Source organism: Salminus brasiliensis, chromosome 13, assembly GCF_030463535.1.
Source record: "Salminus brasiliensis chromosome 13, fSalBra1.hap2, whole genome shotgun sequence".
Taxonomy (NCBI): Eukaryota; Metazoa; Chordata; class Actinopteri; order Characiformes; family Bryconidae; genus Salminus; species Salminus brasiliensis.
The window spans coordinates 32,900,489-32,924,598 of record NC_132890.1 but is presented as its reverse complement, the minus strand read 5'-3'; the positions used below and the strand labels follow the sequence as shown (position 1 = coordinate 32,924,598).

General features: G+C 41.1%; 1 protein-coding gene across 5 annotated transcripts in view; it reads left to right on the top strand.

The window, feature by feature from the left end:
- plch1 (phospholipase C, eta 1) overlaps window positions 1–24,110 on the top strand; it is an 87,418-nt gene that overhangs the window by 35,424 nt on the left and 27,884 nt on the right. For all 5 annotated transcript variants that reach the window (XM_072694975.1, XM_072694974.1, XM_072694973.1 and 2 more), the window contains exons 4-10: window positions 3,054–3,181; window positions 5,060–5,230; window positions 8,318–8,411; window positions 13,379–13,582; window positions 14,179–14,299; window positions 18,394–18,565; window positions 21,932–22,039. In XM_072694975.1, the coding sequence (XP_072551076.1) occupies window positions 3,054–3,181; window positions 5,060–5,230; window positions 8,318–8,411; window positions 13,379–13,582; window positions 14,179–14,299; window positions 18,394–18,565; window positions 21,932–22,039 (998 nt within the window). The remainder of the gene's footprint in view (window positions 1–3,053; window positions 3,182–5,059; window positions 5,231–8,317; window positions 8,412–13,378; window positions 13,583–14,178; window positions 14,300–18,393; window positions 18,566–21,931; window positions 22,040–24,110) is intronic.

The window sequence follows — 24,110 nt, the reverse complement described above, 5'->3', positions numbered from 1 at the left end:
CATCGGTTTGCCGAAGACGGCACAGACCATACGCCCGCTGACACAGTTATCAAAGCCTCCATTGTGCAATGGCATCATCTATGACACACTTCCTGCATACTCATGCTTACACACTCGCACATGTGAACGGAGCTGACATACACACTCGTGCTCACACAAACACACACCCCCATATGCTGTGTTTTGTGTTCGGAGCAGGAGAGAGCAGGTCCCCGGCTGACTCTGCCTTTGATGGCTGATGGAGGCTGACGCGGAGCTGGAAGCTCTGCAGCCTTTTTGTTAGAAGGCAAAGAATGACTGACACTCACACACACACACACAGACACACACTCACACACATGAACACACAGGCACAAAGACCCCAGAAAAACAAGCAAATATACAAATACACTTGTGAGTGCCGATTTAGATTAAACCTTGGGGATTTACGAAACTATCCATGTACTAATCCAGTGCCAGACATTTACATTTGCGTGTGTGTGTTGAATACGGGTGGAGGTGGCCTAGGTGGATGAATTAAATGATTGTTGATTTAATTATTTATATCCTACGCTTATGTAATTAAGGAAGATTTATTAAAAGCACCCCCATTACAGTAAATTATGGGAAGTTCAGGTCAGTAAAACATTATTAGGTTACAGCTTTGCATCCTTTACGAAATAAACAGCCTTGTTTTTGTTTAGCTGCAGCTTCACTCCACCCCTCCTCTCCATTATTTGACAACTTTAACGCTGTTGAAGAATTTTTGAGCATAATTTTTTTTTCTGTGACAAATAAATGGCATAAAACATATTTAGATGTAAATATTTAGAATTTGTAAATTCATACTCAAAAATACTTAATACTTGCCGTGCTACAGGTAAACAGGCAAATTTGCTACTTCCCTGTGCAGTTACAGTTTCATTTCCATGGCTTTTCTTTGTGCTAGGATGAGTTTTGGAGGGGCAGTAGCCCAATACCCATCCATAGTGCCTGTGCTTGTGAATACATGCCACAGGACAACAGGCAAATACACATACATATATATACTCAGACACATAGAAACGAAGCCTGCAGTGTAGTGCAGTGTAGTCAGTGGTCAGTGTTCTTACTGGACACAGCTGAACCTCTCAGTTCTTCTGCCTCTGCAGCTGGGGTATGTTCAGAGCCAGGCCTGCCTGAAATGATCCTTCCACCTGGATACTCTCCCAGTGCATTTCAGAGACACACGGCATACACATGCTCACACTGGCCCACTGGCCCACTGTCTGAACTCCTAATTGGATCATCATCCACCAATGATGTGTTACTGCCATTAAACAGAACAGAAAAGACTAGAAGCTTACGGTGCACAGATCTACAGGCAGTGTTAAGTGAATTTAAATGAAGTGCTTTCTCACAGTGTCTTCTTAAAGACACACACACACACACATAAACACCCGTAACTAACACCGGTTCCCTGTCCCAGCTCCCAATTCGATTCAATCACATACAGCCCTCCACCGGTCCTTTATCCTTTATCCATCAAAACAGGACATCTCTGTGTGTCTAAGGCTGTGATGTAGCAAGAGAAAAGTTGCAGTCTGAGTTAAGAGAGCCCGTAGAGGTGTGTGGCACTTTCTTCCCACTGCTTCTTCTTCTTTTTCTTTAACATTGCCCTCAAACTCACTCTCTATAATTTCAGCACTGAAAAATAGCTAATTAGCAAACTCCTGCTGGTTTGTGCTGTAGTTTGTGAGCAGCTAGACTTTTTCTCCATCAGTGAGTGAAAGGCACACATTGCCATATAGTCTACTTTAAGTGATGACTGTTCAAAACTAAATAAATATATAAATATATAAATATATATATATATATATATATATATATATATATATATATACACACACTACACTGTATATACTCATTGACGAGATATATACTACACTGTTAAAAATGTAAGATCCTTGAGGAACATTTGGAGGTTCTTTAATTTGGTGGAGGAACCTCTTAAGGTGCTTTAAGGAACCTTCAAGGAACCTTTTTCTTCTAAAAAAGATTCCTTTCTTGACTGGACCACTCAAGAACCCCCATGATGTAATACTTTAAGAGAAATATATACAGTATGTATAAAAAGCCAGAACAGCTTCAGTGTGTCGAGGCAGATGTTGTACATGTCTCTAGAACTGTACTGAAGGAATGGAACACTGTTGACCTGAAGGAGCTGGTGTTGTATTGATGGTGGAAAAGTTCACTGTCTAACATGTTGGACCAAAACCTGTTGTAGGTGATCATCTAGGTTAAGATTTGGTGACTACAGAGACCACAACACCAATGAATTTCTCTTAAAATCATTCAGTGACCCCTCATGCCTTGTGGACGTTGGGAGGGACACGCCATGCTCTTCATAGGATGAAAGGGGCTCATAACAGGGTAAAAGTGATCAATACCTTATTGGATAAATTTGCTTTTTAAGGTTCAGGTTTGTTATTATCATAAGACAGCAGATCACAGTACCAAGGCCTGAACTGAAAGCAAAGCCAATGAGACATCAAAAGTGCCAACAGCTGTTGGCCTAAAGCATTAAGAAAGAGCTATGCTGCTATTATCAGGTCATTTTGGGCACACACACACACACATACACACACAGATACATAAACACACACATTTAGATCCCTATAATTGATTTGGACTGCACTCGAGATTGGCCAGCGGTAGGACGTCTCTTATGGCCATTAAAGGCTGGATGTAGTAGAGAATGAAGAAGATGAGCTCATCATAGTGTGGAGTGCACAGGCCTCTCCAAATCTAATGCTAATGTAAGGAAGCCAAAGGACAGATGTGGCTTATTATTATGTCTAAGCTAAGTTTAGCTTAAGTGGAGGAATTCTGCAGACAGTCCAGATTCATCAGACTTCACCAGTTCAAACCACACCACATCAGTCGTGGTAAGCAGAGGTGGAGATATTGTATTATGATTTGAATGTGGCGTAAACGTATTGTTGCGTAAAGTCTAGTTTTGCAGAAAGTAAATCAGAATACTCAAGACTAGTCACGTCTGGAAGCGTTCTATTTCCTTAACCCTGAGCGAACATGGATGAAGCAGACGTTCGAGGAGGCTGACAAGAATGGAGACGGGTTCCTAAACATTGACGAGATTTACCAGCTGCTGCACAAGATGAACGTCAACCTCCCTCGCCGCAAAGTGAAGCAGATGTTCCAGGTGAGTGAGGGAAACCTGATTTTTAAATCAAGACACCCGAAACTTTGCAAAGAGAGAGAAGGCTCTGTCAACAGCTCTCGCCAAAGTTTTGACAGAGTAACAGATTTCCTTCCAGAATAACACCATGCAGCTCCATGCCTCTAAACAGGCTGTTTTTCCTGTAAATTCAAAAGCATCCCATACTAAATAATGCAGTGTGAATATAGCAATGTATTAAATTGACTCCATCATTATTTCTACCCAGATGGAGCAATACTGGAATATACCCTACTTCTTGATCTCATCTATTTTCAAGCTTTTGGTCAAATAGCCAGTATTCTCATCCAAATGCCCTTGAAAAAAAAGCTTGTCCAGTCCCTGTAGAGATGGATTGGAAATATAATAGGATATTTAATAGGAGAAGCCTGAACCTATTGGCACCATGCCAAATGCCAGGCTTACTGGGAGGGGGGGGGGGTGCAAAGCCCTCCATCATTGAGCCGTGGAGCAGTGGAAGAACTGTGTTCTCTGGAATGATGGAAGGTGCTCCACCCAATACCCAATACCACCTAGCAACAACTTATCAACACCATAGCAACCACCTTTTCAGGACACTGTTATCTATTCTTTTTGAATCCTTCTTTTATTTGTTCATGTGTTTACACAGGTTGGGGCTCTGACAGAGAAAAGTGCAAAAGAAATGAACATTTTTAATTATTATTAAGACTAAGCACTATGATATTATTCATTTCCCCCTTTCTTCATCATTCATTTGCTTTGGTTCAGTAATTCCAGACGATTTGCGAACAAAGGGGCTGAGTTGCAGCAGATATCGAGCCTTATTAGATATCCTTGGGTCCTCTGAGAGAGCGATAGATATGGAGAGTGAATGAAAATAGGAGAAGAGAAGAGATGTGGAGAGAGAAGAACAAGGACAGAGGGAAAGAGAAGAAGGATGGAGAGAGAGAGTCGAGGAGAGAGTGAGAATGAGAAGGATTGAGGGATCAAACGGCTGAGTGGAGATTTAACTGGGTTTCTGCCTCAAGCCTTTTGTCTTGTTAGAATAAACAACAGGCTTTTTTACAAAGACAGAGAGATGACCCAACTTTCTGTCAGTCCGTCTCGGTCAGTGATCTATGTCAAAAATAAACTGTTTATCAAAATATTATATAGTCTGACAGAGCTTTGTTAATGGGGCGGTGTTCAGCTGTGGGTCTAGTAGGGTAAAGTGGCAGTGGGCAGTGGCAGCAGCTCCAATCCAAAAGTAAAAGGACACCTACTTATTCACTGTTTCTTCTGAAATTAAGGATATTCATAAAGAGTTTATCCTGCTTTTGTTGGAGTAACTGTCTAGGCTTTCTACTAGATTTTGGAGGACCATTGCTGTGAGGATTTGATTGCATTCAGTGACAAGAGTGTTAGTGAAGTGAGGATAATGAATGATCACCACTCTACCTCATGCCCAGCTCCCCAACTCATCCCAAAAGAATTTGATGAGGCTCCGTCTATCATTCCAGAGAACACAGTTCCACTGCTCCACAGCTCAATGCATCTAGCCCATGCCTGCCATTAGGCAGCATGGTGCCAATAGGTTCATAATTAGCTATTCTATTGGCAGTACTTCTATACAGGGACTAAACAAGCAGTGTGTGTATGTGCATTTGCACGTCTATGTAAGCAGTGTATTAAACTAAAATTAGCTAAATGCCTTCATTTAGACGAGGTGTCTACAAACATTTGGACATACATAGTGTATTAATATTTGAGTCAAATAAAATATAAAGAATGCATCTTACATCTTACATAGTCATGTGTTTTATGTGTTGTATTTGTATATATTTGGAATATTATATATATATATCTCCTTGATGTCCTGTATTTTTGTGTATGATGTCACAGGAAGCAGATACAGACGACCAGCAGGGCACACTAACGTTTGACGAGTTCAGCGTGTTCTACAGGATGATGTCGTTGAGACGGGACCTCTTCCTGCTGCTTATGTGCTTCAGCGAGAAGAAAGATCACCTGACTGCTGAGGAGTTCGGCAATTTCCTGCGAGTGGAACAGAAGGTATTATTTATTGATTATTAAATGGTACTTTGAGCGTCTCTAGCTCCTCTAGCTTGGCAGTCATAGGATGGCAGTCATGTGTTGCAGCATGTAAAACAAGCACGACCAGCTCAGTCCTTAAGGGAACACATCTGGTGAAAAATCCAACACACAATTTCTCTTACCCCAAATTTTTGATATATAGTATACGTATACTAGGCTAACATTGCTACCAAAGACTGGAGTTAGACTGTCACCAATCTCATCTTAGTAATTATATGCCATAATAGACCTTTATCACAGGCACTGTGACATCGTCACATCCAACTCTGAATAGTTGCTCTTTCAAACATCCGTCTTCACCATTTAACATAGCACTCAACCTCCTTCGAAAATCTTCATTGGGCTTTAGCTCATGTCTGCAAGTCCCTCCAACATGGATGAAAAGCCAGTGTGACCCTGCAAGGTGTCTGTTTGCTGTGTGCGCTGCTGGTTTTGGGAAATAAATGAGGTGTTTTGTGATGTGTCCGTGTCACTGCCGTATGTACTGTGTTATTAATGTACAGTGTCAGTCTGTCAGGCTTCCTGGCTGGTGGTCAGTTCCCTGTCACATCGCAGCTCTTTCCCAGCCTGCTTTTCTGGAAACAGTGCCATGACTCTTCCATCCCATTAGCCCCACTTTCTCTTTTTACCATCTCATGCTTTTCTTTTGCTGGGATGCTGTTGAGACAGCAGACCTCAGGCTGCTCCCTGCCTCTCTTATTCTGTCTGTCTGTCTCTCTCTCTCTGTATCTGTCTTCCATTTCAGTCTTGTCTCCTTTTAGTTTCACAGTGGGTCCTCTGTTTAAGGCCTATAAGGCCTCCTTATATGCCTTTTCTCTCCACATCAGAAGCTTGAGAACACTTTGACTTGTTCTGCAACATGTAGTCTGAGTATTCCTGGTATAAATATGTTTGCTATTATTTAGGTTTTGCCTAATTAATGGCAAATTAGCAGTTCTGTGTAGGGATGCACCGATCCGATACTAGGACCAGATAGATTTCGGTCCCGATACTGACATAGTTCGCTGGATCGGGTATTATATGGATAATTAGGCCGATCCACAGGACCGATCGATTCTCTGAACCTGATTCCCGCATCGACGATATTCTAGGCTTCATCATTGCGCCTGCAATGGAGGACAGCCAAGAGCAAGGGAGTAATGATGTCACTGCCACGGCTGGTCTTCCATATAAGGAGAATTGAGAAGGGTTTATCCTGCTACCTTAAGTCTGTCCCACATGTTGAGGTATCTGGTTCATTAATTCATCAGTGGTGTCGGATTGGTATTGAGTATTGGCTCATTGGCTTGTAGAGTGCTGCTGAAATACTGTATGTAATTATGCTAAGGTATGATCACAAATATTAACACATATTCTTTTAAAGCCTTTTAAATTTCCAGGCTGATCATCAGTGGCATCATTTAAGATTGCGGGCATGGTTATAGGTTAAAGGGTCAGGTTGAAAGACAACTACCACAACCTAGCCAACTGGCCTAGGTAGCTTCCATAACCAGAGAGGATACATAATGAAATGTAAACTGTGTATGTACTGTAATGGCTAATTTACTGCCATACCCTTTGTGGTGCTATAGATTTAGATGTCTGGGGCAGTAACTTTTATTTTTTAAGGGTGAAATTGATTGTAACATATAGTAAGTACATGGAAACCAATGCAAAATGCCTAATTTACTGAGCTGGGACAGGATACCTGGACCCATCAGCAGCTTTTGGGCATGTAAGTAATGTCAAATTATTGCAAGCCAAAAATGAGAGCTAGGAGAGCTAGGTGTCCTAAATGTTCTCACAGACAGAATCTAGTTTTGTTTTCATTGCCTGTTGGTTAGTGCCCTGAGTGCCCCGAGCTTTTGGAGCCTGTCCAGCGCACACTGGCAGAAAGAGAGTGGCTCTGTAAGGGGCTTTATAACGGCTGGCCAGCTGCGACCGCAGACAGGCCCCGCTGCGGCTCTAAAAACAGTCACTCTCTGTCCCTGAAGAATGGAAGAGAGAGTGACCAGAGCGAGAGAGAGAGAGAGAGAGAGAGAGAGAGAGAGACAGAGTTAGGAGGGAAATATAGACAGTAAAAGATGAGAAAGGGCAGAGCGGTGCTTAAGTCATGAGTTTCCAGAACACTAAGTAGTGAGGAACGCATAAAGTGTGCTCTGAAAGCTGCATTATGCATGCAACTCAGCAGAGGTTTGTTAATGAGGTGCTTATGTGGCTTTCCCAAACACATTAGCCTAGACAGACTCTTAGGAGGAATGCAACAGCTTCTTACGAAAGTGCATTACTGCTAAAGCATGAGTCCTTCATAAATCAATATAACACTAGTTCTACTGATACTGATAGTACTGATAACACCAGTTTGAGGGATGACCATACCGAACATCAGGAGTGGACGAATTGATGGGTGATCGAACATGCAGTTATCATCGTTTTCGTTACAATCGACAAAACAATTGGAAAACTTGAGAACTTCAAGCTTCTGGTGAGGTGCCGATATGGAGTGTGATTTATGCAGCCAATCAGCAGTCAAAATATTGGAACAAGTGTGCTCATTGGCTCTTGGAGACAGTAGGATATAGTAAAAGGTGAACAGGGTGACAGATCCTTCAAAACTGGTGCTGTAACGGGTCAAATGAAACCCTGCGGTTAAAATCTGAAGTGTTTGTGACTGATGTCCATAAATCACATCAGAGCTGTTATTGATTTACTTTTGATTGATTGAATTATGTAGTTAATCTGACCTCTGAAGCTGATTGGACGCAGGTTAAGTCAATTTTTGTTCAGCTGATCTGACCAAAATATTTTCTGCTGTTTGAGAAAGAGTGAATGTGAGTGTGAAGAAGGACAGAAATATGATATTACTGTGATGACGCAGTGGATACAAGGAGACCGTCCTAAAAAATGAAACTGTGAATCATTGTGTGTGCGTGTGTGTGTGTGTGTGTGTATGTGTGTGTGTGTGTGTGTGTGTGTGTGTGTGTGTGTGTGTGTGTGTGTGTGAAAGTCTGCTAACTCTTACTAATGCTCTCTCTCTCTGCGCCCTCCACCCACCCGTACCCCCAGATGCCCAGTGTGACAGCTGAGTACTGCCTGGACATCATCGATAAGTTTGAAGTGTCTGAAGAAAACAAGCAGAAAGGAATTCTGGGAATCGAAGGTGAGCTGTCAGTCACTCTTCTCAGAGTGAGCCTTTCTGTCTCACTGTGCCCTCATGCCTCATTTTAACTGGCAGGATGTAGTCAGAAGGTGTCAAGTGGATTTTTAGTTTGGGTACCCAGGTGAATTTGAAACTGCATTTTGAAATAATAACTATAAACAAATATCATTAATTCTTACGATATAAGAGTTGCACTTATTTTTCTAACTTTGACCAAAGTAACATTTTTGAGCGGTGTGCATCGTTTTTAGTGTTTCGACTCTAAGCGAAAAAGGGTTGTATACAGTACTTTGACAGTACTTTTGACAGTACTTTTGGTGTTACGTAGAACCATTTTCTAAAAGGTTCTGCAAAGAACTGTCAACAAAAGAGGTCCACGAATCCAAAGAAAGATTTAATCAGGAGACCTCAATTAGATGAGTGCCAGAGAGCGTTAGGTAAGATCCCTTCCTATCTGGTGCTCATGTTTTAATGTCAGGTGCTCACCATATCTTTACCCAAAAAATGACACAACGTTCCGATCAGCCATAACATTAGCACCACTGACAGGTGGAGTGGAAAACATGGATTATCTTTATCTACAATAGTGCATATATATGACTCAATGTGGCTCCTGTCAAGAGGTGGATTTATTAGACAGCAAGTGAACAGTCAGTTATTCAAGGTAAAAGCAGGAAAAATGGTCAAGCATAAGAATCTGAGACACTTTGACAAGAAACAAACTCTGATGGCTAGATGACTGGGTCCGAACATCTCCAAAACATCAGGCAGGTCCTGTAGGGTGTTTTTTTTCAGTATGCAGTGGTCAGTATCTACCAAAAGTGGTTCAGAAAAGGACAACCAGTGAACTAGCGACAGGTTTATGAGTACTTAATGCTCACGGATGCTCATGGAGGCCTCACCTCATAACGTACAGGACTTACAGGATCTGTATGCCTTATCATTAGCCTTCGTGCCAGATACCACAGGACACCTTTAATGGTAAAGGTGCACGTATTTGTCACTGTACAGCAAAATGTGTCCTCTGCATTTAACCCATCTGTGGTAGTGAACACACACGCACTAGTGAACTAGGGGCAGTGAGTACACACACACACAGAGCGGTGGGCAGCCAACTCCAGCACCCGAGGAGCAAAAAGGGTAAAGGGCCTTGCTCAAGGGCCCAACAGTGGCAGCTTGCTGAGCCCAGGAATCGAACCCACAACCCTGTTATCGATATCCCGGCACTCTAACCGCTGAGCCACCGCCGCCGCTAGAGGTCTTGTGGAGTCCACTGCCACTGCCTTAAGAGGTCTTGTGGAGACCATGCCTTGAATGATCAGATCTGTTGTGTCGGCACAGGATGGACCTACTCAATATTAGGCAGGTGGTGCTGATGTTATGGCTGATCTGTGTATAGTCAAGTGATGTGTAAATAGTTTCTTCATTATTGGGTACGTTAAAAAACAAAAACTAAATTCTGCCCAAATGACTAAATCACAATGAAACTTAATGATGTTCATAATGCATTGAATTCCATATTGAGTCATATATATGCACTATTGTTTGGACAAAATACAATTTTGGTGATATTTTTAAATTACATTTTTGAATAAGTTATCTTTAAATTATTTTGAATTAATTGAATTATTTTTAATTAAACTTTAAATTGTAGGCATCCAGTGCATTTTCACAATCGAATTGAATGAGATATACACTCTATATTTTCAGATCTGACACAGACAGCCTTCAAGCTTTCCAGCTTACAGTCAAGTACATAAGTCATGAGATACATGTACAACCACATACACAGACAGACAGACAGACAGACAGACAGGTAGACATATATAGATAGATGGATTTCCCATGTCAGCCAGCTCACCTCCTTCAGGCTGTGCTTGTAAATGATAATATAATCTCAGTGCTCTCAGTGTTCTCCCCTCTAGTGAAATAGACTGATAGAAAACCAGACATATGGACGGATAGATGGTGGATTTGAAGGAATGAGTTAACGTTAAATGGATGAGCTGCTGCTATGTGTGTGTGTGTGTGTGTGTGTGTGTGTGAGAGTCTCTTAAAGTTAGATTAATCTGGATTCAGTGTTGCAGACAGTTGTGGATATGGCCCATAAACTAAAGAGGCAAAGCCAATGACGTTTTAACAAGCCAGCAGCTAGTCTGAGAATAGGACCACTTGGAACAGGTTGTTCCTTTAGGTGTGCGCAAGCGAGTAAGTGTGTGTGTAGGTTTGTGGGGAAGGAAGATGGGAATGGTAAAATACAGTTTAAAGCAGTAGTATGTAGCATTTTCATCTTACAGTAACTGCTTCAAAACCACTGTGATGCTCCACATTCTCCACTCTATTGTTGGTGCTTTAGTGAAGCGGGCAGGACAGAGCTCCCGAGTCATATTTGTGTAAAATCCCGTAATAATAATCTACCACCTTATTCCACATGCTTCTTCACATTTCAGTGTCATTACCACATTTCAGACAGTAAAAATGAAAAATTTGTGCAAGAAATGAAAGAGCGACCCTGAGTGAACTCTGGGTGAGAATGATGAAAGCTGGGTCTCTCCCAGGAGAAGGCTGAGGGTGGTGAGTGTGACTGTGCTGGCTGGGTGGCTAAAGCTGCTGGAACTGATGGGCTCGGACTGCAGAGTGTTAGTGCTGCACATAAAGCCTCATTGTGATCATGTCACACTAACCACGCATGGAGGGACAGTGTAATCCTTTCATTCACTTACTTGACGTCTCTCTGTGTGTCTATGAGTGTGTATTGGTGCATGTACGCTGTTGGTTGTGTAGGCTAACGTTCAGAAGTTTGGAATCAGTGTTTTTAATGATATGAAACCAAGCCCAGTCCACACGTATCCGGATAAACACTCTGCAAAGTGGAGATTTTAGATTTTTTTTTGGAGATTTCTGTTTCCAATGTTGTTGTGTGGATGGTAAAACTGAGCTTCATGAAAACACCAATGTCACAACACATGCATGTTTCTGGCTAAATCTACTTACTTACCCCCTATATAATGAACCATATAAAACTACAACGTCTACATGCACAAAAAAATATGTCCTGTGCATTTGACCCAACTGTGGTAGTGAACACACACACACACCCACACTAGTGAACTAGGGGCAGTAAGCGCACACACCCAGTGCCAGCCAACTCCAGCACCGGGGGAGCAGAGAGGGTGAAGGGCCTTGCTCAATGGCTCAACAGTGGCAGCTTGCTGAGCCCGGGTATCGAACCCGAAACCCTGTCATCAATAGCCCGGAGCTCTAACTGCTGAGCCTCCACTGCCCCTAGTGTTCGGATTTCAGCACATTGTAAATTCATGTTCTCTTCAGGAAATACATTTTTCTAGTTGTATATACAACCATAACATCTAAACGAACCCTTAGAGTGCTTAATGGTCCTCAACCTTGTTACCCCTTAACCCAGCAAGGCGTATTACACACATTACTCAGTAACTAAAGGAACTTCTGTGGTAATAGTAGTTTTTGTAGATGGTTCTATAAAGCACCAAAATGGGTTCCACTGTCTTTACAAGTCAATTAATACCTTTTCCAGTACTGTATAAACCACTTTAGCGTGTAGAGTGTACATTTACATTTACATTTATGGCATTTAGCAGACGCTCTTATCCAGAGCGACCTACAAGGTTACTCGTATGACAGAGGTGGGCCAATTTAGTGTTAGGAGTCTTGCCCAAGGACTCTTTTTGGTGTAGCACAGCACAGTCACCCAGACCAGGAATCGACCCCCAGTCTCCCACATGTTGTGATAGCTCACTGGCAGGTAGTGGTGTCATCTGCACCACACCAACCACGGTACCGTAAATTGTTTTCTATATAAATAGCAAACCAGTGATCCCAGACTTTCCAATATTGTTGCGTTTCTTGTCGATTTATGTGCAAGTAAATGTGTCTGTCAGTCAGTGCCAGTTCAGAGAGTGTGTCATCAGCTATCGGCTGTGATTGCCAGGATCAGAGGAATATTAGCTGCTTGTTGTGTGTGTGTGTGTGTGTGTGTACACATACACACATACACACACACACACACACACACACAGTCAGCCCTGCCTACTGCTTTAGATCACACTGCATTAAAGACTTTTAAAGACCACTCAGCCTCAGCACAGTGCTTGGTTTTGAGTGTGGATAACTAAACAGCTTTAAGTTGATTATCATAAGATTATCATATCTGCTCAGTACTTTCAGATTCAGCTTTTAGAGGGTACTTTATGCTAATATTATTCACTGTCTGTGTTTCTTTGGATGCCAAACAAACTTGTGATGTTCTTCTCTGTGTTCTTATCCTGTCTCTCCTCTCTTCTTCTTTTCTCTTTCCTTCTCTTCTGCTCTTCTCATCTCTTCACTCTTATTCTCGTCTCTTTTCTTCTCTCTTTGTCTCTCTTCTCTTCTTCTATTCTATTCTCTTATCTTCTCTTTTATTCTCTCTTCTCTCTTTGTCTCTTTTCTCTTCTTCCCCTTTCTGCTCTTCTCTTCTCTTCTCTTCTCTTCTCTTCTCTTCTCTTCTCTTCTCTTCTCTTCCCCTTTCTGCTTTTCTCTTCTCTTGTCTTCTCTTCTCTTCTCCTCTCTTCCCCTTTCTGCTCTTCTCTTCTCTTCTCTTCTCCTTTCTGCTCTTCTCTTCTCTTGTCTTCTCTTCTCTTCTCTTCTCTTCCCCTTTCTGCTCTTCTCTTCTTCTCTCTTCTCCTTTCTGCTCTTCTCTTCTCTTCTCTTGTCTTCTCTTCTCTTCTCTTCCCCTTTCTGCTCTTCTCTTCTTTTCTCCTTTCTGCTCTTCTCTTCTCCTCTCTTCTCCTTTCTGTTCTTCTCTTTTCTGCTCTTCTCTTCTCTCCTCCTTTCTGCTCTTCTCTTCCCCTTTCTGCTCTTCTCTTCTCTTCTTCTCTTTTCTTTTCTGCTCTTCTCCTCTCTTCTTCTCTTGTCTTCACTTCTCTTCTCTCTTCATTTCTCTGCTTCTCCAGGTTTTACTAATTTCATGCGCAGTCCTGCGTGTGACGTCTTTAATCCTCAGCATAACGAGGTTAATCAGGACATGGATCAGCCTCTGTGTAATTACTTCGTTGCTTCTTCTCACAACACCTACCTGACCGGAGACCAGCTCCTGTCACACTCCAAAACCGACATGTACGCCTGGGTCCTGCAGGCAGGCTGCCGCTGTGTTGAAGGTACAGAAAACCTTTTTATAGCTGCTTAACATTTACTTGAAATTAGTGTCTGCAGTGAAGAGAGCTGCACACGAAGCAGTAAAACATCAAGAATGGAGTCATTTCAGTAATGGAATCATTCTAAGAAAAAAGTGCAGCTAAAATCTAAAATATCTAACACCTCATATTTCAGAAGTAATCATCAAACCCTAGGCAGATAACCTGCTTTACAGGAGAAGAAAAAAAAACGTAACTTTCAGTGGACGTTATGATTGGGTTTCAAGTCATTCTAGAGCATTTTCAGGGGTCTATTCATCATGATGTATATAAGAGTGGGCAATATGACAACATTTTATCATATCATGATCAATTTTAGTTGGACGATGTGCAGCAAATTTGAAATAGTCTCTGCTGGAGAGTTTGTGAATATCAGTTTTTAGAAATCTGCCGCCACAGATGCTTGTTTGTCTGCATGTCAGTATATCACAATAAATCTCAAATATGTGTTTATTGTGATATACATGTTACCATTCTGCCCAGCCCTAATATAGTGCATTGAGTTTGTGTCAAAAAAAGTTATTTATTTCTATTTTGCATGTCTGTGTGTGTGTGCGCAGTGGACTGTTGGGATGGTCCAGACGGTGAACCCATGGTCCAGCACGGATACACACTCACCTCCAAGATCACTTTCAAGTCTGTCATCGAGACCATCAACAAATACGCCTTCATCAACAATGAGTACGTACAAATCTGATTAATAGTGCATCAGCAGAACCGTGATTCATTTTTAAATGAGTCATTAGTTTGCAAATTTATTTCCCTATCTCAGACAGCCTGGTTAGTTCTGCAAAGACATTTATGCTAAACATGGCTGTTTTATGGTGTGTGTGTGTGTGTGTGAGAGAGAGAGAGAGAGAGAGAGAGTATGTGCTGCTGTTGCAAAAAAAAACGTATGCGTAAGTTTTAGTTTTGTCGTTTTTTTGCTAGTAATGAAAATCCTGACTCTTTGTGTGTGAGGGCTGTTCACTACCCATACCAATATGAGTGGTTAAGGAATCCCAAATAGTCCTACGCATTTAACCCATTTGGTAGTCAACACACACACACGTGTTAGGGGCAGTGAGTACACACACACACCCAGAGCAGTGGGCAGCCAACTCCAGCGCCCAGGGAGCAGAGAGGGTAAAGGGCCTTGCTCAAGGGCCCAACAGTGGCAGCTTGTCAAGCCCGGGAATCGAACCCACAACCCTGTTATTGATATCCCAGAGCTCTAACCGCTGAGCCACCACTGCCATTGTTTTTTCATAGCTTCATGTTGTGGCTGATACATGTTGGGGGAATTTGAGGATCATTTGTGTGAATTTTCAATTAGAATTTCAAATGTACAGAACAGAGTAATTTATTCAGGTCTCATTTAAATGGAATCATTATCCCGGTAGCCGCCACAGGTCAAGGTGTAATGACTAAGTGGGGGTGACGAGGGACTGGTGTGGAATTAGCTGGAGGAGCTTGTTGTCATATTATTCTGGAAAGCTGAGAGCGGTAATAATTGATGAGATGTGACGGAGCTGAGGCTCGGCTAGACGCCAGCTCTCGGTCAGCTGCCAAAGACTGCTACCTGTCTGTTTCTTGATGATAGTTTATCATTAGACAGCCACCTGCTTCTGCTAATAGCTTGTTGTAACGGCAGAGATGAGCCTTTCAACACATTTGCATCACATGCAAATTACATACATCATTGACACCGCATGACACCCTCCTCCTCTCTTTCTCTCTCTCTTGCTTTCTGAGTCTCGCTCGCTCTCACACTTTCTTACTCACGTGCCATCACCCTGTGTTGAACTCAGTTAGTTGCTTGCACGCCCCCTCTCACTTAGTCACACATATGCACTTGCTGCGTACACACACGTATAGTGTGTATTATGTGCTTATATATATATAGATTTTTTTTTTGATAGAACAACCAAACAATGTTCATTAATTTCATATACATCGAATTTCATAAATGAATGTACAATTAATTAAGATCATATTTCAATTACACTTGATAATAGACTTTGGTTTCTATTCGCACCTGAGACACCATAGTTTCAGCCTAGTGAACAGCTTAGCAACTGCTTGGTTGTGGGAACCACTTGCTTAGCTGTGCAAGTCAAGTCAAGTCAAATCAAGTGGGCAACCATCCTATCCTGCATTGTCTTTAGCATTTTCTTATTGTAGAGCCATAACAGCTAAAACTAGAACCTAACTGTAGAGTAAGAGTAAGAGTAAGAGTACCTAACTGGTTCTCTACCTGGTTAATGGGCATATTACCTTAGTAAAAAAGACCCTTTGTAAATGGTTCTGTAAAGCACCAAAATTAGTTCCACTTTCATCTTTACGAGCCAATAAATCATTTTTGAGTACTGTTTAGCACCCTTTTAGCTTAGAGTGAATAGCAAACCAGTGATTCCTGACAAATGTGTCGGCCAGTTCAGTGTCATGCAGACTGAATGGACTGTTTCTATTGGTAAATACATAATTTTTTTACACAATGTAAAACCATTTAAGTGATGGCAACAGAATGCACCCACTTATGTACGTACCTTTATGTAATATTATGTCCCAAATGTAGTTTATATATGTTAGCACCTATGTTTAATAATATGTGTTTTATGTATCTTGTATGTGCCTACATACAATTATAATATGTGCCATATACATACTGTCACAAAAACCTTATTAAATTTTAACTGTTTTTCAGTTTTGATCTAATGTGAATCCATCAGTTATTCTGTACATTGTGCCAAAATTGCATGATGAATGGACCAACTAAAATGCTCCAAAATGACCTGACCATCTTGGAAATACAAGGTTTTTGCATGACAGAGACAATATTTCAATATGTATTCTAAGCCCAAACCTAATCTTAACTTATATATTATGTATATTATGTCATATTTATTATAAATGTACCAGCATGTAAAAAATAATACATGCAATATATACAGTAAGTACACATGTACTATTAATATAACACAGCGGATCAGTTTAAAGAACCTGTAAGTGCAGGTTGTTTAAATCTATAGAAAGGTTCTTCACACTCACACATCTCTATTACAAGCTGGCTCTTCTTCTTTGTAGCACTTTTATTTTTAAGAATATAAAATTTACCTTTGCAACCAGACAGGAACTTTGCTCTATTCAGAAACATTAGAAACTATTGAGTCTGAACACCTTTGACTGGGAAATGTAAAAAAAAAAAACAACAACACACACACACACACACACACACACACACCCCACTTTATTCCCTGTATCCCTGATCTGGCTGAACCGTAGCTAATCATAAGCTTAGTACCCACAAGGCTTTTCTGACTCGCTGACAGGCCTGACATTAAGGTCCCGCGGCGCTCTTGACCACATTAACTCTGTTCCAGGTACACAATAAAACATTCTTTTTATTTTAAATGAAAAGTTGTGGTTGTGTGTCCCCTACGGCATTTTTGATACATGTATCTACTCTATGCACAGTCAATCCTGAGGTCAGATTAATGGGTGCTTGTCCTGTCTGAAAAAATAGCTTGTGATGTTTTGCAATCTTTAAATGTGCAACCTGAACCCCAGATTACATCTTCCAGGTCCATTTACTTATGTCACCATTATTGTGGGAAATGAGCATGGGGCAATAGTGAGCTGGAAATGAGCTCCTTAAGGCTCTGAACTAACTGTGTGCAAATAATAGGCAGTGTCATATAGGGGATCATCGAGCAGTTTATTTGGAAGACTGTACTAATACTGCTCCATTCTGAGGAAACTCTAGAGACTGGGAGTTCTCCTGGGATGTTGTTGTTCTAAAAATTTCAGAAGATCAGCAGTTCTGGGCAATCAGTAACATCACATTTCTCCCCCATTCTGATGGCTGAAGTGAACATTAGCCCGAGGCTGCTGGCCCTTATCTGCATGCAATCGGCTGATTAAGTAGGTAATTGCATGAATGTGTAGGCATTGAGGTGTTCCTAATAAAGTGCAATGTGAGTGTATTTTACCATCATCCCAATTACGTAGAAGGTTGGTTCAAACGTTTCCTGAATCTGTAAAACCTGCCCTGTCTCTTATTGTGAGATCCGGAGAATGGTTGAGAACCTTGTCATTTGCCTCTTTCAGTTTCGTATTGGTGGATTTGTGTGTCTGTCATTTGCCTCTTATCTGTGATTGGTGGATTGTGTAAACCCAAGACTCTGGTAATTACCTTTTAAGCACCAAAACAATTTGTCCACATGAGTAAAGGTATGTTTTTACAAGGGATATGAAGATTTTCTAAATTCTGACTTGATGATATTGCATTAGCAGCTATTCTTCCTGGGCTCCTACAAACATAAACAAAAATGACAACAATGAACAAAACAAAAAAAACAAAAACAAAGCAAGACACACATACATACACGTACCTACATATACACACATACCTACATACACATAAGAACATAGTCGCATCAAGAAGAATACAAATAGTATTAAGGTTGAATAATATATAGAGAGAGCTGAGATTGTTCTAAACAATTCAATATAAAGCATGTGGATATTATCTAATATGCATGTACTTGTAAAGGCAACTTTAAGAATATATGCAAAAATCGAGAATCCACAGTGTTAAGGTTGGAAATAAAGCATGGACCTTGCCTGATGAATCAGGAACACTTTTTGACAAGTTTTGACTGAGAAAGTTAACTGTATTATTTTATGTCATAAAAAATTAGATGGCAAGCTGTTAAAGAGGGAAAGAGTGATGGACAGAGAGGCTGATACAAAGTGCATCTCCAGCATGGACTAATAATGTCTCTTTCTCTTAGATACCCAGTCATCCTGTCCATCGAGAACCACTGTAGTATCCAGCAGCAAAAGAAGATAGCTCAGCACCTGAAGGAGATCTTTAAGGACAAGCTGGATGTGGGAGAATTCCTCAACAGAGAATCCAAACAACTGCCCAGTCCGAACAGTCTGAAGGGCAAGATCTTACTAAAGGTAAAACACACCATTAACTCATGGGTTGTTCACTCAATCAGTCACTCACTCACTCATGCTGAAGTCAAACTCTCTGGAAATAATTATTTTTCACAGAAAGGTTCTGTTGAAAGTGCCAATTCTAATCATCAATCCATATGTGTGTGCTTGCAGAAGTTTACAGATATCTGAGGCTTTCTTTTTTCCCTCCCTTTCATCTATCCCTTTTTCTTAAAGCAGTGTTTTTCAGTGCTCATTGTTTTCCTTCTCAAATACAGTTATCATCAGAACATGCTGGCAGCAGCCTGCAGTCAGGCTGTCAATACAAACACCATTACCATGTATTAGAGCCAGCACATCCCACCACATTATCTCCAGACTCCTCAGCATACATGCTTCTCACAGCCTGCATTTTAATGTAAATACACCAAAATGTAATGTTCAGTAAGGCTGTTGGATATCACAACATGCTATATCAAAATAGCTATTTCACAACTGCACTCTCACTGTTTGTGTACCGTCCTGTTACAAAATCGATCAGCTGGTCAGGAATGAGGTCCTCAGAAACTGCATTTACATTTATGGCATTTAGCAGACGCTCTTATCCAGAGCGACTTACAAGGTAACTCGTATTACAGAGGTGGGTCAGTGTAGTGTTAGGAGTCTTGCCCAAGGACTCTTAATGGTGTAGCGCAGCATAGTCACCCAGACCGGGAATCAAACCCCAGTCACATGATGTGGGAAACTCACTGGCAGGTAGTGGTGTTATCTGTTGCGCCACACCAACCACAAACTAGCACAGGCTTTCAACTTTACCTTAATAGCTGGAAATGTAAACATGAACACCAATAACTAAATGAAATAAAGATAAAATAAGGTTAAATTATGTGAAACAGCAAAAGCTAAAAGCTACAGGCTAAAAACAAACCATGCTTCAGGCCTGTACAAACACAGCGAGGACTAAACTAATCTTCAAAATTCTAACCGTTTAAGTGTTTAAACCACCTTTGACTCAAAAAAGTGTCAAGAGTGTTTAAACTTTGACTCTTTGAGGAACACAAATCTACAGTAAGAGGATAGCCAAAGTATTAGCACCTTTGCAGGTATTTTTTTTTACTTAATTGAGAATTGGGAGGAGTAGCTGAGTACCTGTGGTTGGTGTAGCGCAACAGATAACACCACTGAGCTACCACACCATGTGGGAGACTGGAGTTTGATTCCCGGTACGGGTCGCTACGCTGCACTACACCAATAAGAGTCCTTGGGCAAGACTCCTAACACTACCCATTGGCCCACATCTGTGATACCAGTAACTTTGTAAGTTGCTCTGGATAAGAGTGTCAGCTAAATGCCATAAATATAATGTAAATGTAGCTACCACTTTTTCCAGTCCCAATATGTGGTGACCCACTGTCCCAACTCATCAGCTCATTAACAAGCCCTTGCATGAGCTATCTTAGCACAGAGAGAAACATGAGCATTAGGAGCCTGAGCACTGGGCCTGGGGATCACTGTTCATAATAGCAGAATGTCAGCGAGGTGTTGACAAAAACAGAGCAGTACAGTTTTTTGGGCATGTCACCGTGAACAACAGGGTGCTGGCCGGTGGTTAAAGTAGGTTAGGACAGATGGCAGCGCCAGCCGGGCTCTCTGTGGGACCCTCGCAAATGAGGAGCTGGGGATGCCTGCCTCCTGAAACCCCTCCAGCCGATTATAGACCCAGTCAAACCCCTTCCTGCTGAATGGCACGTCACTTTCACCTTTGATGAACCTGCACCCCATGGTGCTCACAACCTCTAACGTCTCTTCATTTTTTTTCCTCATGAAACAATCCAGGATATTCACAAGCTTGTATTCTTTTCATTTGCATTTTTGCTTTCTATGAGTTAAAAAAAAGCCCCTGAAGCTCCTGAAAGGACAACAAACTACTACTGCCACACATGTCCCCCTGAGAGGCCCAAAGAGAACCGTGGAAAGGCTCGCCACCAATCAAAAGATTATGCCATAAAAGAATATTTTTGATAGATAAATTCACACAAACACAAAAAAGTGAGATCAGTGCATCTTCTAAGGGTCACCAAGCACTCATTCACCCGCCCTAATTCACCCACAACAAAGAATACCATGGTGGTTCAGTGCCCCCTCCAAATCAGGGTTAAGAAAAGCTCAGGGACGTTTTTTTTTTTTTTCCTCTTTAGTGCAGTGGCAACCTCTTGAAGGGTTTAAATAGCCACTAAATGATCACTGAGCTTCAGAAGGAAAGCATCTCCTTTTAAAGAGGCTGTTTGTCTTCACACAGCAGTGCGTCCTGGGTTTTGGGTAAAGCTAATTTGCAGCCCCCAGTGAGTGAGTGTGTGAAGTGAGTGTGAAGTGTCTGGGGAGAGTCGGCTAATCAACAGGTGAAAAGTGAACAGTGTCTGCCCTGTGGGACAGCGCTAAACTCTGCCAGGCGTGTTTCCTCAAACCCAGGAAAACGTGAGGTTTCATTTGCAGTCTTTTCAATAGAACCACGTTTTCATTTCCTCAGAACTGCATTGATTGGTACAATATGTGTTACACACACTATACACACTCACCTCTGAAGACGCAGGCAAATCTGTTTGTCATGATGGCTGTGTCTACACTCTTGATTATACATTGTATTCCAGGAGTCTAAAACCACCTTGAATACATTCATCCTCTGTAAAGGGAGTGATGATGTCTAGCTGTTTGCAATTCCAGTTGAGCTTAGCTGAGACTTTTGAGTGTGGGTGGTGTAGCATAATGGGTAACAACATCACCATCACCCTGTGGCAGAGTGAGGTTTGATTCCCTGGCCAGGCAGGCACACCTTACTATACCAATACGAGTCCTTGAGCAGGACTCTAAATGCTACATTTGCCTACCTATAATACAAATAATTATTATTATAATATGTCAAATTTAAAGAGCACCTTTCACACACCTGAGGACACATATTTATTGGGAAACAAATAATTAAAGAAAATAAAAGTGGAAAGATAGTTAGACAAGCAAAAAGAAGAAGGTAAGGACTTCCAAAAAGTGGGGGCAGCAACACCAAAGGAGGAAAGGTTATACCTAGACCAGAATTAGAGGACCTTATGTAAAGAGACATAAGGATGTAGGACAGTGGATAGATCAGTAGGTGCAAGACCATATAAGGCCTTAAAATACAACAGCAGGATTTTATCACGGGTGCATTCTGTACTGCCCCCCTTTTTCTAAAAGCTATTTTTTATCATGTGTCCCTATACTTTCGCCCATATATATATTACATTTGCTCATTTTGTCATGCAGTCAACTGACTGATATGGATGTATTGTATTTAATTCATGATCTCTCTCTATCTCTCTCTCTCTCTCTCTCTCTCTATCTCTATCTTTGCAGGGTAAGCGCCTGCCTCCATATCTCTCTGCGGATGCTGAAGAGGGGGAGGTGTCAGACGATGACAGTGCAGATGAGATCGAAGATGACTTCAAACTAAAGAATAGCACTGTAAGGCCTTCCACCGGAAACACACACACACACACACACAGACACACACTCATTTATTCTTTCTTTCATATTGCTCAAACACTAGCTTTGTTTGCCTCTGCCTGACCATTTTTGATGGACTCTTATGCGCCCTTTGTTTGGGCTGCCTGTGGGCAGATCCTGACAGTCTTCAGCAGTGGCTCCATCGATCAGTGCAGAATCCCCCAGTGTGGCCCTTTGTGTGTGGAAAAAACACACCCCGTTTCAGCCCACAATAACACCACTGGCAAAACCCCTGGTCTGAAAAGCCATTGCTCCACCTCCTCCTCCAGCTGAAACCCTCCTCTGCATAAAAACAGCCTGCATTTGGATGGGAAATAATCCCAAGGTTGACAATAATGAAAGCCTTTAGTCCTAGAGGGTACACTCTCTTCAGTCTTGTAGGCTTTTTTATCAACGTCTGCCGGTTAATGATGCTACTTTGCTTTCACATGTCATTTGTTAAAGGGATTTCGGTCCTAGGACTATTTTGTTATATGCTATATATATGCTCCTAAAAAAATAGTCATCTTGCATGGTGTGCATGTTTAACGTGGTAGTAACTACAGGCTTCTGCAGATGGTGCTGCATGAGGATGATCGGGCTATAAATACCTGCAGGATGTGTGACGGGATTCAGAGATTGAGAAGAGGTGGCACATGCAATGAGTGTCTTTTTGGATGTGTGAAAATTGGTTTCAATGGATGACATCTGTCAGCATGAAAAACAACAGATATTAATATCAGATACTAATCTCTGATCTTTTTATATTAAACAGCTACTATCCGTTATTGGGTAACTTCTAAATGCTTTTACTTGGAAGCTAGTATGTAATTGATGTAGTTATAAGAGGAATTGACACGTGGGCCACTTTAGGACTTTCAGTCCTCTAATTAAAGAATTTCCACCCAGTTCTGCACTGGATGTCATGAATAGATTGAAACTCTCATTTTTTTTTATTAGATTTGATTGCGATGATTGCAGCTTCACCCTGTATGACATTATATCTGTGTTGTTGTTTTTTCACCGGTGATAAACATTTAATGATCCAAGTAGGTACCCAATTAGAACTCCCTAGGGTTTGTCTGATTAGTGATATCCAATATATGAATTAATTCTTCTGAACCAGTTATTTTCTGTCAAATCAGTCAAGTTTCAACCAGTGTTTTTGACCATATATATAAAAAATTGCCATGTTTCCCCCCATATTTTCTTTCTGTAGAAGTATAAGACTCTATTTTTTAATGTACAGATGTTTCCTGCACTGTACTTTAGGAAAAAATGTTTGTTTTAAAATAATATAAAATATGAACTATTCTTGAATTGAAGGTAAATACAGTCGTTTAAATCCAGCGGAATTACTCACACTATAAATTACAACCAGACATATTAACACAAACATATAACATATGCTAATATATACATGTAAAATACATTCAAATGAATGTGTGTTATGAACAACAAACAAAAAAACATACACTAACTGCAAACAAATGAATAAAAACAACCCTTTACTGTATTCTGTTGCCATATGTCATACTTCTTTTTTTCACATACACATTGTGTATGGTCTAGGTCTAGTGTCAGAAGTGTTCGGAGAGCATGTGTAATTCAATAATTATACACAATAAAAGAGCATTTTGTGTAAACCTGTCAGGTTTATATGAAATTATCAGATACCATAGCAATAGCACATCTCACATAACATCTCAATTGTTAAACACCTGTAGCTACATTATCCTTTTGTGGATAAGATAAAGCAAAAATTACATTCATCAAAACTCGTCATTGCTTCTGTGAAAGTATAACAAGGCCACTGTTCTGCATTCCTCTGCTATGTCTCTTTAGCCTTATCACCCCTAAGCTTATTACGTGTTATCATTTTTGTTTCTCTTTCTTTTCTTCTCTTCTTAAAAAAGGACCCCTATTATGTTGCTGTTTCCACCCAAATTAGTCCTGTAATAACAGCAGTCATGTTGAATGAATTCCTGTGGATCAGTGTGATTCCTCTCTGTGAGATGTAAATTTAGCTCCACAGGATGTCAATTAACAC